This window comes from Myotis daubentonii, chromosome 4, assembly GCF_963259705.1.
Source record: "Myotis daubentonii chromosome 4, mMyoDau2.1, whole genome shotgun sequence".
NCBI classification, from domain to species: domain Eukaryota; kingdom Metazoa; phylum Chordata; class Mammalia; order Chiroptera; family Vespertilionidae; genus Myotis; species Myotis daubentonii.
Window position 1 is genome coordinate 79,387,284 of NC_081843.1, and position 14,883 is coordinate 79,402,166.

General features: G+C 44.2%; 2 protein-coding genes across 5 annotated transcripts in view; one reads left to right on the plus strand and one right to left on the minus strand.

The window, feature by feature from the left end:
• LOC132233556 (survival motor neuron protein) overlaps positions 1–14,883 on the plus strand; it is a 48,272-nt gene that overhangs the window by 30,899 nt on the left and 2,490 nt on the right. The gene's annotated exons all lie outside the window — the stretch shown is intronic.
• NAIP (NLR family apoptosis inhibitory protein) overlaps positions 1–14,883 on the minus strand; it is a 37,340-nt gene that overhangs the window by 5,981 nt on the left and 16,476 nt on the right. For all 4 annotated transcript variants that reach the window (XM_059694390.1, XM_059694392.1, XM_059694389.1 and 1 more), the window contains 4 exons: positions 8,625–8,706; positions 7,610–7,667; positions 5,268–7,382; positions 1,261–1,425 (listed from right to left, as the gene is read on the minus strand). In XM_059694390.1, the coding sequence (XP_059550373.1) occupies positions 1,261–1,425; positions 5,268–7,382; positions 7,610–7,667; positions 8,625–8,706 (2,420 nt within the window). The remainder of the gene's footprint in view (positions 1–1,260; positions 1,426–5,267; positions 7,383–7,609; positions 7,668–8,624; positions 8,707–14,883) is intronic.

Here is a 14,883-nt window from a genome sequence, read left to right on the forward strand (position 1 = left end):
TTTGTTATTTTGGTTCAACAATCTTGAATTAAAACAAAGCACCACGATGTAATGAACCATGAATCAAGCCGCTGAGGTTCAGGTTCTGCAATTAACTAGTGAGCTATGTGAACTTGAATTGAGCCTCTCTGGGGATCAGCTTTCTGTAAAAGAAGGGCATTGGCTCAGTAAAGTCACTTTCAGCTTTATTTCTTTTTTTTTTCACCTTCAGCTTTAATATCTTAATGCTTCTGAGTGTGCACATGACATTTACACAATAGGAATACTATACAAAGAAACAAAAGCAATGACAACTCTGAAACAAAAATCTAAATTTGATGCGTAAATTGCTAACGGATTTAAGAAAATAACTTCTTCCTGCTTCAGCTCAGTGAATTCTTTTGCATGCCACTCTGCATGTCAGTTCCATAGAGATTTACATTTCCTCAATCTTTAGTGTTCCGTCTTTACTGAACTAAGGGATTGATGATGCCTAAGTCATTTTGCTAAATGATGTATTTAAGAAAGGTGGTTGCACATGTTGTCCATTAACCATGAGCATAGGCTGGTGAAATGAAATGCTTCCAATTGCTACCAATCAGCATACTTCCTTCCACCTAATTTGGCAGGTATCTGTAACTTTAAAACAAAAGAACTCTACAAATTATTTTGAAGAGACAGTGTACCAGTGGTTAAAGATCAGCCTTGCCCTAACCGGGGGTCCCAGGTTCGATTCCGGTCAAGGGCATGTACCTTGGTTGTAGGCACATCCCCAGTGGGGAGTGTGTGGGAGGCAGCTGATCCGTGTTTCTCTCTCATCGATGTTTTTAACTCTCTATCCCTCTCCCTTCCTCTCTGTAAAAAATCAATAAAATATATATTTTTTAAAAGCTCAGCCTTAGTAGTAGTTAGAATTCCTGTGTTTGAATCACAGGCTACCATTTCCTTAGTTGGGGTGAACTTGAGCAATTACCTCTTCATACCTCAATTTCCCAGCTGTAAAATGAGAATAACAGTATTTTACCTCTTGAATGGATATGAAGGTTAAATGATCTCATATTTGTAAAGTGCTTGTAATAATTTCCTAGCATGTAGTAAGGGCTCAATAATTACAAATAGCTCTCTATTCTCTTAATGAGAAAGTGCTATTCCCCCAATTTACCATGGATACAGGCTTTACCCACAGGTCCACAGAAGCTTTTACTCTTAAATGAATGAATCACTGGCCAAGTAGCTCTACCAAGTGATGTAAGAACAAGTAAGTCAATGTGCCATCCTTACCTATTTTAGAAGGACCATTCTCAGCGGAAATTTCAATCAATAATTTCTCCATATTGTGGAGTTTTAGGAATTCTTCAGGAATAACTGAAAAAACATTTTTTTTGTCCATATTCACAGACAATTCTTTCAGGCATGGGAACTTGTCCAAATTAGGAAAGAGTTGATCTAGAAAACAGCACACAGTTTCCCGTTATTTATGTAAAGAGTTCCAAAATGGCAAATTTGAAACTGTCATTTTGATTCATCACACTATTTTCACATGAAAAGTTTTCACATACTGTTACTGGAGAAAAACGTGTCTAACTCCCTTGTTAGTGGGAGTGGGGTCCTTGCCATATGCCAAGAAATGGAATTTTCTCAGACTTGCACAGGAGGATACAATATGGCAGAAAACTTTATTTCCGAGGAATTATATCCCTGAGTTTCCAAAGCCCTATTTCACTCATAGAAGTGTAGCTGGAGTTTCAGTAGGGCTAAAATGAGAGCCGGTATCCAGAATTATAGTTCCATGTTGCAGCTGGGCCCAATACAACAATTAGGCTAGCTACAGTCCATTAGTTCATTAGTCCACTGTGTGTGTGGGCCACTTAGGAGAATGCCAGTAAGCCAAGTATGAGCCAAGTGCCAAGAGGAACCACGAGAGTGAACTCCTTTATTCAGGGGATTAAATATCCCAAATTTCCAAGCACTTACAGTGGCCACACCCATTCTGGCCAACCATCTCTCTCCCCAGGTGTGACTGACAGACAAACCCCTTCCGTCATCCCAACCTTACTGCGCATGCGTCTATCTTCCCTTTGTTGGATCTCTCCCCAGTGTTCTTTAGGGCACATGCTTATAATGTCTGGTCTTCTCTTTGCTCCTTTCCAATTTTTTATAACTAGCTAATTACAAGATGTCAATACCATAAAACATTCTTTTCTAGAAAGTACATATATGAAGATACTGCTTTATGCAGCACTTATTGATTACTGTGTGGGAAGCCTTGTGCTACTGTCCAGATTCACAAAAATAAGACCTCGTCGCAACAAATACAACTGGATTTCCACATGCAGAAGAATGAAGTTGGACTCCCTACCTCCCAGCACCATATACAAAATTAACTCAAAATGGATCAACAACTTAAATATAAAAACTAAACTATACAACTCTTAGAAGGATTCTTAGATATGCTACTAGAAAGCACTAGCAATTGGACTTCATCCAATTTAAAACGGTGCATCGAAGGACATCATTGAGACATTGAAAAGACAACCTACAGTAAAAGAGAAAATATTTTCAAACCATACATCCAATAAGGATTTAATATCCAGAATATACAAAGACCTACAACTCAGAACTAAAAGGCAATACAATTAGCCCTGGCTGGTTTGGCTCAGTGGATAGAGCGTCAGCCTGCAGACTGGAGGGTCCTGGGTTCAATTCCAGTCAAGGGCAATGCTTGGGTTGCAGGCTTGATCCCCAGTAGGGGTGTGTGCAGGAGGCAGCCAATCAATGATTCTCATCATTGATATTTCTATCTCTATCTCCCTCTCCCTTCCTCTCTCTGAAATCAATAAAAAAAATGTCATGATGTTATAAAAATAAAATAAAATAAAAGGCAATACAATTAAATAATGGGCAAGGGCCCTGACCGGTTTGGCTCAGTAGATAGAGCGTTGGCCTGTGGACTGAAGGGTTCCGGGTTCGATTCTAGTCAAGAGCATGTACCTTGGTTGCGGGCACATCCCCAGTAGGGGGTGTGCAGGAGGCAGCTGATCAATGTTTCTATATCATCAATGTTTCTAACTCTCTCCCTCTCCCTTTCTCCCTGTAAAAAAATCAATAAAATATATATATATCTTAAATGGGCAAAGGACTTACTAGACATGTCTTCCCAAAAAAGACACAAGCAGCCAATAAATAAGCACATGAAAACATGCACAAACCATTAGTCATTAGGGAAATGCAAATCAAAACCACAATGAAATACCTCTTCACACCTACTAGGATGCCTTTATAATAAAAAAATTTTTTTTGATGAGGATGTGGAGAAATTGGAGCCACCCTCCCCTGTGCCCATGCCCTGCCCTGTACATTGCTCATGAAAATGTAAAATGGTACAGCCATGTCTGGCCAGTGTGGCTCAGTGGTTGAGGCACTGACCTATAAACCAGGAAGTCACGGTGCCATTCCTGGGCAGGGCACATACCCAGGTTGCAGGTCAATCCCCGGTAGGGAGCATGCCAGAGGCAGCTGATCAATGATTCTCATCATTGATGTTTCTATGTCTCCCTCTCACTTCTTCTCTGAAATCAATAAAAATATATTTTTAAAAATAAAATAAAAATGGTGCAACCACTCTGGAAAATTAAGAGATTTGGAGATTTCTCAAAAATTAAGTAAAATTACTATTTGACTTAGCCCGTTTGGGTCAGTTGTTAGAGCACCGGTCCATGATTAAAGGGTCCTGGGTTCTGTTCAAGTCAAGGGAACGAACCTTAGCTGCAGGCTCAATCCCCAGCCCTGGTTGGGGTGTGTGTAGGAGGCAACCAGTTGATGTGTCTCTCTAGTGTTGATGTTTCTCTGTCTCCCCATCCCACTCTGTAAAAAATCAATGGAAAAAATATCCTGTGGTGAGGATTAACAAACAACAAAAACAAAATTACTATTATTAATATGATGCAGCAATTCCATTTCTAAGTATATATCTAAAAGAATTGAAAGCAGGGTCTCAAAGAGATAATATGTACACCCATATTCATAGCAACATGACTTACAATAGCCAGAAGAAATAATACTTAGACATATAGCAAACTGTTGGAAAACCAAAGCCACAAGAGCAAAAAGTAGAAATGGAAAAAAAATTTAAATATTATTTACACAAGTATTAAAAAACACAAGTACCTAGGAATAAATTTAATGAAAGAAACAGAAAGCCTACACTGAAAACTTGCAAACATTACTTAAAGCAGTGAAAGGAGACACACATAAGTGGGAGATATTATTTCCCACTTATTTTCCAGACAGTACAGTGTAAGCTCTTCCTTCCACTTAGCAGATAGGGTGAGGGCAATCCTCAGGCATCATCTTTACTTACGTACAGATCATTATTTTACTAATAAGTAATTTGTGTCTGCGTATTAACTTATTATTTTTATCTGAGTTGTTTGAAATTAGTTAATTTTCATTAATTTTTATCTGAGCTGATTGAAAAACATTCTTTTTTTTAGAAGATACACACACACACACACATATATATATATACACATATATGTATGTTTTTATTTTTTAAAATATATTTTATTGATTTTTTACAGAGAGGAAGGGAGAGGGATAGAGAGTTAGAAACATTGATGAGAGAGAATCATCGATCAGCTGCCTCCTGTACATCCCCAACTGGGGATGTGCCCGCAACCAAGGTACATGCCCCTGACTGGAATTGAACCTGGGACCCATCAGTCCACAGGCCGACGCTCTATCCACTGAGCCAAACTGGTTAGGGTTATGCTTTTATTTTTTAATTGAAAACCAAAATGCATTCTACTGCGAAATATTCACAGGGAAATATTCTAAGAAACGGGTCTACAATTCCCTCAGTTACCAATTTTCCACTCCTGTTTTCTTTCCAGCTCTTTTTTAAAAAATATTTTTTTTCTTTATTGATTAAGCTATTACATATGTGTCCTTATTCCCCCATGGCCCTCCCCGACAGCCCCGCTCATGCCCTCACTCCCCTGGTGTCTGTGTCCATCAGTTAGGCTTATATGCATGCATACATGTCCTTTGGTTGATATCTCCCCTTTACCCCCACCCTCCCCTACCTTCCAACATTCTATTTAGAAAACTTTCACTAATTCATAGTACTGACAAAAATAAATTACTGAAGGTTTATATTATATCTATTCTATCAGCAAGCATTTATGGTCTCATGATTTCAGAAGTTTTATCCACCTAAAACTAAGAGTGAGCAAATAAAATTACTATCAGAATAGCCAATTAAAATATATTCATACACACACACACACCTGGTATCTGGGTTGTTCCTGAGACTTCGAGGGATTCCAGGGAAGGCAGGTTGAGAAGCAATTCCTGTTCTACTGCATTCAGCTCAGATTCATTTATGGAGCACTTGGTGAAAGAAGCCTTATACTGCTCAATAGCTGGGCGAAGGCTTTCAATAAAGCCCCTGCTTCCCCTTAAGTGAAGTTCAATGTGCTGTGAAGCTGAAAAAACTGCCATTAGAACCCTGAGCATCTCTTGGTCCACACCATCCATGTTAGTCACGTGGACTTCCAGAAGGGGAATCTGGTGCTGCTTTGGAGAAAGTTTCCAATAGCCAGTGCTGATGTCTGGTGGTGCTTTGACAATCATACTCATAAACCTCAATATGTCTTTCTGTTTTTCAACTACATTCCGCTCCCATTCCATCATATCTTCAAAGGCAGCAGCACAGTCCTGTTGTATAGTTGGTGCCTGTGATCTGTCCCAACATCTCTCAAGACATGAACTATCTGGTGCAGGTGACATGATTTTCATGTTTCCAGTTACGGAGACTCGGATGCTCCTCAACAATAGCAGGCTTTCTGGATGGTCAAAAAAATACGGTAAATTAAGCATATCCAAAGTCAGGGTTCTCCCTTGGAGGAATTGCAAAATAAATGGAGAACATGCTTCAACAGTGTTGCTTTGATAAGCAATTTTTATAGCAAAAGTCAGTAAATGTTTTGAAATGAGTGAAAAGCAATCTTCTGGAGCTAATTGCCACAATGACCTACATAGGCGCACGCTCTCTGAAACTTCCAGATGGTGCTTCAGATCGTCTTTTTCAGATAGATTCTCCAATGACTTTTTGTTGTCCAACAAATGAAGCAAATGAGATACAATTTTTGGCCCTGCCTTTGTTGAAGGGTAGCAGGAGACATATTTCAAAAAATTGTTACAGGAACTTAAAGTCATCATGGAAGAGTGGATTTGTTTCAAATAATAAAGTCCCAAGTCTTGATCTTCTTGCCTATCGGAATCCAGGAGTACTATCAGCCCCATCCCAGCAAGAAAGTCTTGGAATGCAGGATCTAAAAACTGATAGACTGGTCTCAGCCTCTGGGCTGTGAATTTACTCATCAGGCACATGGTTAGATCTTCATCTTTGTCAACTCCTGCTTCTACAAGGTCATCATCACTAAATTCAAAGCAAGAAGAGAAAAACCCTTTCAAGGCCAGCTTACCACAGGAGGACACGTTTGCTTTGAAACGTTCAGCTGAAAGTTTGTGCTTTAAGGAAAGGCATGCTATATAGGATTTGAAAACAGTTACATGATCATAGGACCGGTCAAAAGGGTTTCGAAACCAATTAGCACAAACTGCTGCTACAAAAAGAGGAGTTTTCTGAATTCCCTCCAAATTTGCATTCATTTTAAAGTGAATCATAAACTTTTGCAGGCGGGTCAAATCATGAGAAAAAAACTTCCGTAATATGTAGACCGTATTATAGAAGGGAAACGCTTTGATCTCTAGAATCGTATGTAGGTATTGTCGGATGTCCCTGGTCCTGTTTGTGCGGACGGCAATCAATAAACAGGTCCTTGATGAGTGGTTCTTATGAATCAGTTTTTGTATGACTTGAGGGACTGAGCACATTTCTTTGTAGTCATCCAAAAGGAATAGCACCTGATTCTTTAACTGCTGCATGATGTTCCTTAGGGACATTTCAGTAACAGATCCTTCTGTCTCTAGGAGTTGGTCACAAATGATGTTGGCCAGCCCTTGGTCCAGTCTGGTAGAGCTAAGGGAGAGATAGAAGACCAGCTGGAACCTGTTTAACAAGGGACAGCATCCTGATGCCCATAGAAGAGCTATTTTCTTCAGGAGGACTGTCTTTCCACTACCAGCTTCACCCTCCACACACATGACAGAGTTCAAGTTGGCAAAGACATCAGACAACAGTACAGGCTTTTGCACAGGAGTGCTGATGTGTTTTGAAGCAAGGGACAGATCACAACTCAGCAAGTGGTCTGTGGCCAGACTGGAAGAGACCTCAAGCATATACATGCGGCGGAAACTGGCATCGGTGTAGGCTTCTTTCAGTCTCTGGTTCAGGCTTTTTGCCTCCCCAAACCACTGGGCTTCACTCTGGGCTGTCTCTGTGTTAAGAAGAAAAGAGGCACAAATACAAATCCTCTCTCTTTTAAAATCCCCTACATATAAATTATGTACACATATACAGGGTGTCCCAAAAAATGTATACACACACATTATCAGCTGATTTCTATTACATTTTGAAAATCAAATGTATTTTAATAAACACTCCCCTTATTATTTTGGGGGGGCACCCTGTATATAATCCCATGAGCTATTTCAAAATCCTTACCTGGCACTAGAGAACTAACTGCTGCTGAATCTTCAAGACTGGTTTCACTTATGGTTTCCTTTGAAAATAAAATCCTCTATTACATAAAAATTTATATAAGGATGAGGTATCATGTTACAATTGGGGACCAAACATTACTGAAACACAACCCACCCTCAAATATTTATGCCTGTTGAAAAGAGGAATGCTACAAATATGGAGCAATACATGATCTCCAAACTCCTCAAGTGTGTGCTCCTAAGTGGTACACACAGGTAAGTCAAGCAGAGATTATTGTCCAGGTAATCAGAATCATAGCATCTAGAGCAAGACAGCCCTCCAAAAATCATTAGATACAGCTACTGACCTAAGTTATTAACATGTTTAATATTACATACCTGCAGTGTAGGAAGGTTATGTTTCTTCCTTAAAAAGTAAGCCATTTAAATATCCCCAAGCTTTTTTCTTCAATTTCACTTTTCAGCTAACAAATATAAACTTAAATCAAATGAATAGCCAGTTACTTTTTATTTCTGTGGGGTGACAAACCTAATATACCTAACATACAGCCTCAAATAAGGTGTGTAGGTGTGTATGTGTATGTGTGTGTGCACATGTGAAATTGATAATGGCTTATATCCCAGAGAACTATGACCCATTTAAAGGGGTCAACCTATTATCTAGGTTTATGATTTCGTTGGTCATTTGTTTTTGTAAAAGAAATATCTTTCCAGCCCTGAGAATGGCCAAGTAGCAAGTCAGACCTTATTGTCCTCCAAGTGAGGATTGCGTGGATCTGAGTACCTCTGAGTCTAAAAGAGTCTGGGCCCCAAAGTAGAAGGGATTGACTCTACGTTTAATGAAGCGAGGTATTTTATCTTGTTTACTGTAGTATTCCCATCTGCACCTAACACATCATAGATGCTTAATAGGTGCTTGTTAAATTTATTTATTTACTTATTTAGGATAAGCAATTCCTGTTCAAAAACAGTTTTCAACCACGTACTGTTAAAATAAACAAGATGGTGTTCATTACCGTCAATTCAGAAAGCTCATCGTGGCTCTGCAGGTCTGGAATCACTTCTGCAGAGGCCTTCAGATTTTGGAGAAACAGACAACTAAGCACAAAAGTTAAAAGTTATAAAATTAGTTGTAGGCAAGTAAGTCTTGGCATTAGGTTTTTTAAAAATACTGTTAGAGTTTTAATGGGAAAATTTTAATATAAAATTGACATTTCTAGTGATTTGTTCTGTCAGTGTCATTATCAAGCAAGACATTCAGACTGTAGCTGTCAGCAATAGAATGTAAGTGCTTTGTAAAGTAATGGGGGGGATAACACTCAAACATGAAACCAACTAAAATGAACCTAAAGAATCAGAAATAGAGAAGAAAGCACTGGCTGGTGTAGCTCAGTTGATTGGAGTATCATCCTGTACACCAAAAGATTGTGGGTTCTAATCCCAGTTAGGGCACATATGAGGCTATGGGTTTGATTCCTGGTCCGTGCACATGCCAGACACAGCTGATTGATGTTTCTCTGTGTGTGTGTGTCTCTCTCTCTTGCTTTCTCAAATCAATTAAAAATAATTTTTTTAAAATAGAGAAGAAAACTATGGATTCTGAAACAAAGAATAAAAGAGAGTAGAAAAACTGGTTACATCCAAATAAAGTCTAGAGTTGATAGTAAGGTATCAATGTTGGTTTCTTAATTTTGACAAATGTACCATGGTAATGTAATATATATTAGTATTAGGAGAAACTGGGTGTGGGATTATAGGAACTCAGTGTTATCTTTGTACTTTTTCTCTTAATCTAAAATTAGTCCCCAAAAAAGGTTTATTTTTAAGCCTGGCTGGCGTGGCTCAAAGATTGAACATTAACCTATGAACCAGGAGATCAAGGTTCAATTCTTGGTCAGGGCATATGCCCAGTTGCAGGTTCAATCCCCAGTAGGGGGCATGCAGGAGGCATCTAGTCAATGATTCTCTTCATTGATGTTTCTAGCTCTCCCTCTTCCTTCCTCTCTGAAGTCAATAAAAAAAAATGTATTTTTTTAAAAAGGTTTATTTTTAAAACTTCCAGCAGTATGAAGACAAAAGAATGGCCACAAACATACTCTCTAAAAACTACTTACCAAGCATCATGAAACTGATGACATATTACTCTCTAAACCAGAGATGGGAAACCTTTTTACTGCCAAAGCCCATTTGGGTATTTATAACATCACTAGTGGCACAGTGCACAAAATTTGTGCACATTAAAAGGGAATTAATTAGAGGAAGTATTTTAATCAACTTCACCTCAGTGCTGGGTGAGGACACATGCAGGCAGCGCCATGTCCCAGGCCAGGGATGCAGGCAGGCAGCTTCCCCTCAGCGCTGGGCAGGAATGCATGCAGGCAGCATGACGTTAGCACTGGGCAGGCCTACGCACACCTTCGCTGGGGGTGGAAGTCCCCACACCCGTCCCCACCCACCAGCTCCTGTGCACGTGTTGCCTGTTGACTGGTAAAGACTGGGACACCTTTAGGACCAATTAGCATATTACCTCTTTATATATATAGATTTTTGGGGCCATACAAAATTATCAACATAAAAATTATATTTGGTCAAACATTTAATTAACTCACCCATAATGCCTTGGCAGGGCCAGATCAAATGATTTTGTAGGCCTTACACAGCTTGTGGGTTGGACATTCCCCATCCCTGCTCTAAACTTAGATATGATGTCTGCCTGAAGAACCAAGGGAGAAAATTCTAAAGAGCTCTGCCCTAAATAATTAACTTGGATAGGTGAGAATTATAAATGTCAGTAGGTAAATGAGAAAACTAGGAACAACCAACTGGCTTGGGCTTGTTTTCCTGCTGCAAAATCACAGAAAACCAGGACAAAAAGCAAGCGGACATTCATTTTTATTTTCCTAGATGGCTTGGAGATGACTATAGAAATAGGACAATAGCAAGTAGGACTTTTAATGTTTTTGTCCAAGGTCACTATGCAGATAGACCCATCAAGAAAAGTAAAAAATAGACTTTTTTCATACAAACAAACCCAATACAGTTAGTTGCCAGCAGACTTGCATTCCAAGAAATGTTAAAGGACGTTCTTCAGTTAAAAGGAAAATTATAACAGAAGGAATTCCAATTGGTCCTCCCAAAAGAATGAAAAATGCCAGGGATGGTAAGTGGGTAAATATGCAAGACATTTTTTCTCTTTTTAAAATGTATTTAAAAGGTAATTGTTTAAAGCAAAGATATAATAATATATTGTGAGATTTATAATATGTGTAATGGTAAAATCTATACTAATAAAAGGGTAATATGCTAATTAGACTAGACATCTTCCAGACATCCTTCTGAACAGAGCCACAGTGGCAGAGGCCGAGGCAGAGGCAGTTAGGGGCAACCAGGCTGGCAGGGGAGGGCAGTTAGGGGAGACCAGGCAGGCAGGCAGAGGTGGTTAGGGGCAATCAGGCAAGCAGGCAGGCAGGCAGGTGAGCGGTTAGGAGCCAGTGGTCCCAGATTGCAAGAGGGATGTCAAACTACCCATTTATCAGGCCTACACCGGCAGTCGGATATCCCCCAAGGGGTCCTGGAATTGAGAGGGTGCAGGACGGGCTGAGGGACCCTGCCCCCATTCACGAATTTCGTGCATGGGGCCTCTAGTATCTACACTAATAAAAGACAAAGATGCTAGTTGACCGTACCTTTGCCCAAGCCATGCGTACCAGCCAATCAGAGTGACTATATGCAAGTTAACCCAACCAAGATGGCAACAGGCAACAACAAAGCTGGAGCAAGCAGGTTTAGTTGCCCTGGCTATGGAAGAAGCCAAGCTTCCTGCCACCCCTGGCCAGCTGTAGCCTCCGCAAAAGGCAACAAAGTTTCAATTATAGAAGATAAATAAATCCCAGATAACTGCTTCCAGCCAGCCTCCACTGGGAGCTTGGGTGGCTGGGGACCATGGCCAGCCTACAAGCAGCCATCAGCCACTCACCCAGGCTGGCCACACCCTCATGGGGTGAGGGTCCCTGCTGGGGGGCTTGGCCAGCCTAAAAAAAGCCATCAGTCCCTCACCCGGGCTGGCCAGGCACCATAGCTTGGATACCTACCCGGAAGGGGCTGTGGCCAGCCTGCAAACAGCCATCAGCCCCTCACCCAGGATGGCCACACCCTCATGGGGTGAGGGTCCCTGCTGGGGTGCTTGGCCAGCCTGCAAACAGCCATCAGCCCCTCACCCAGGCTGGCCAGGCACCCCAGCAGGGACCCCTACCCTGAAGGGGGTGTGGCCAGCCTGCAAACAGCCATCAGCCTCTCACCCGAGCTGGCCAGGCACCCCAGCGGCGACACCTACCCTGAAGGGGCTATGTCCAGCCTGCAAACTGCCATAAGCCCCTCACCCGGGCTGGCCAAGCACCCCAGCGGGGACCACCACCCGGAAGGGGCTGTGGCCAGCCTGCAAACAGCCATCAGTCCCTCACCTAGGATGGCCACACCCTCATGGGGTGAGAGTCCTCGCTGCAGGGTTGGCCAGCCTGCAAACAGCCATCAGCCCCTCACCCAGGCAGGCCAGGCACCCCAGCAGGACCCCCCACCCTTAAGGGGCTGTGGCCAGCCTGCAAACAGCCATCAGCCACTCACCCAGGCTGGCCAGGCACCCCAATGGGGACCCACACCCTGATCTGGGACATCCTTCAGGGCAAATGAGCCCACCCCCACCCATGCACCAGGCCTCTATCTTCCTATCTAATAATGGACAAACATGGTAATTGACCATACCTTCGCTATGCCGCCCATGGGCTAATCAGCATGATATGCAAATTAACTGCCAACAAAGATGGCAGTTAATTTGCATACATAGGCTCCAAGCGGCGGAGGGAAGACTGAAGGAGAGCCGCAGCAGCTAAGGCGGAAGACTGAAGGCGGCTCTGGCCAGAGCGAAGGCCTGGGTCCAGGGTGCCGGAGGAAAACCTGTGCCGGCAGCCAGGAGAAGGGAAGGCCTATTGCACGAATCTCTTCATGCAACAGGCCTCTAGTCCTATCTAATAATAGACAAACATGGTAATTAACTGTACTTCCAGCACGCTTCCCATTGGATAATCAGGGTGATATGCAAATTAACTGCCAACCAAGATGGTGGCCGGCAGCCAGGCAGCTGAAGCGAACAGGAGGCTTGCTTGCTCCAGTGAAGGAGGAAACCAAGGTTCCCCGCCTGCCGCTGCTGGGCTCTGAGCTTGCACTCTAAGCAACTATGTTGCAATTATAGACGCTAAACAAACCCCATGCTTTCAGCCAGCTGGCCAAGCTGGAGTTGCAACAGAGTTTCGATTATAGAACCCAAACAAACCCAGATACCTGCTTTCAGCAGCCGAGGCCTCAGAGCTGGAGCCGAGCCTCAGAGCTAAAGCTGGCTCTTAGTTCCAGTGACAGCCATAGAAGGTAAATGAATCCCAGAATAAAAAAAAAAAATTAAGAAAGGAGGGGTTGGGAGCTTCAGTCACCCACCAGCCTGGAAATGGCCCTCAGCCCCTCACCCAGACTGGCCAGGCACCCCAGTGGGGACCCCCACCCTGAAGGGAGGGGGTGTGACCAGCTGCAGACAGCCATCATCCCCTCATCCAGGCTGGCCAGGCACCCAAGCGGGACCCCCACCCTGATCCAGGACACCCTTCAGGGCAAACCAGCCAGCCCCCACCCGTGCACCAGGCCTCTATCCTATATAGTAAGAGGGTAATATGCCTCCCAGCACCAGGATCAGCGGAGCTGTGAGGCCTCCCGAACCCGGGATCAGCGGAGCCGCGAGGCCTTCCAGCACTGGGATCAGCGGAGCCTCGAGGCCTCCTGGCACCAGGATCAGCGGAGCCTCCCAGCACCGGGATCAGCTGAGCAGCGAGGCCTCACTGCCCCTGTGTCAAGCGGAGCCGCGAGGCCTCCCAGCACTGGGATCAGCGGAGCCGCAAGGCCTCCTAGCCCCTGGAGCAGCGTGACAGGGGGCAGTGCCCAAACCCCCTGATTGGCCCTGCTCTGTGTGTGACAGGGTGCAGCGCCCCAAATCCCCCATGGACCCTGCTCTGTGTGTGACGGGGTGGAGCCGCAACCTCCCCATCGGCCCTGCCCTGAGTGTGACAGGGGGGAGTGCCCCAACCCCCTGATCGGCCCTGCTCTGTGGGTGACGGGGCAGCGCCCAACCCCCTGATCCGCCCTGCTCTGTGTGTGACAGGGGGCGGTGCCTCAACTCCCCTATCGGCCCTACTCTGTGCATGACAGGGGGGAGCTCCCCAACCCCCTAATTGGCCCTTCTCTGTGTGTGACAGGGGGGAGCTCCCCAACCCCCTGATCGGCCCTGCTCTGTGTGTGACAGGGTAAGGAGCCCCAATCCCCCTGATGGGCCCTGCTCTGTGCGTGACAGGGGGCAGCGCCCCAACCCCCTGATCGGCCCTGCTCTGTGTGTGGTAGGGGGTGGCGCTGCAACCTCCCCATCGACCCTGCCTTAAGTGTGACAGGGGGCAGCACCCCAGCCCCCCAATCGGCCCTACTCTGAGCCTGACCAGGAGCTGCACCTAGGGATTGGGCCTGCCCTCTGCCACCCGGGAGCAGGCCTAAGCCAGCAGGTCGTTATCTCCCGAGGGGTCCCAAACTGTGAGAGGGCACAAGTGGAGCTGAGGAACACGCCCCCTCCGCCAGTGCACTAATTTTTGTGCACTGGGCCTCTAGTATATAATAAAAGGGCAATATGCAAATTGACCCTAACAACAGAACAACTGGGAATGACTGGTCACTATGACACACACTGACCACCAGAAGGCAGACGCTCAATGCAGGAGTTGCCCCTTGGTGGTCAGTGTGCTCCCACAGGGGGTGCTCTGCTCAGCTACAAGCCAGGTTGATGGCTGCCAGTACAGCTGTGGTGGTGGGAGCTTTTCCCGCCTCCTCAGCAGCACTAAGGACGTCCAACTACAGCAGCCTGCTCCCTGCTGGCAAGTGGACATCCCCAGAGGTTTCCTGGGCTGCCAGAGGGATGTCTGACTGACAGCTTAGGCCAAATCCCCCCGGGAGCGGGCCTAAGCCAGCAGGTGGTCATTCCCTGAGGGGTCCCAGACTGCGAGAGGGCACAGGCCGGGCTGAGGGACTCTCCTGAGTGCACAAATTTTTGTGCACCGGGCCTCTAGTATGATAATAAAAGCAAAAGGATAGGAGGGGAGAAATAGAAATATACTGTTACATAATTCATACATTATATATCAAGTGTTATAATATCTAAAGATCACTGATAATGTTAAACATGCACATTATAAA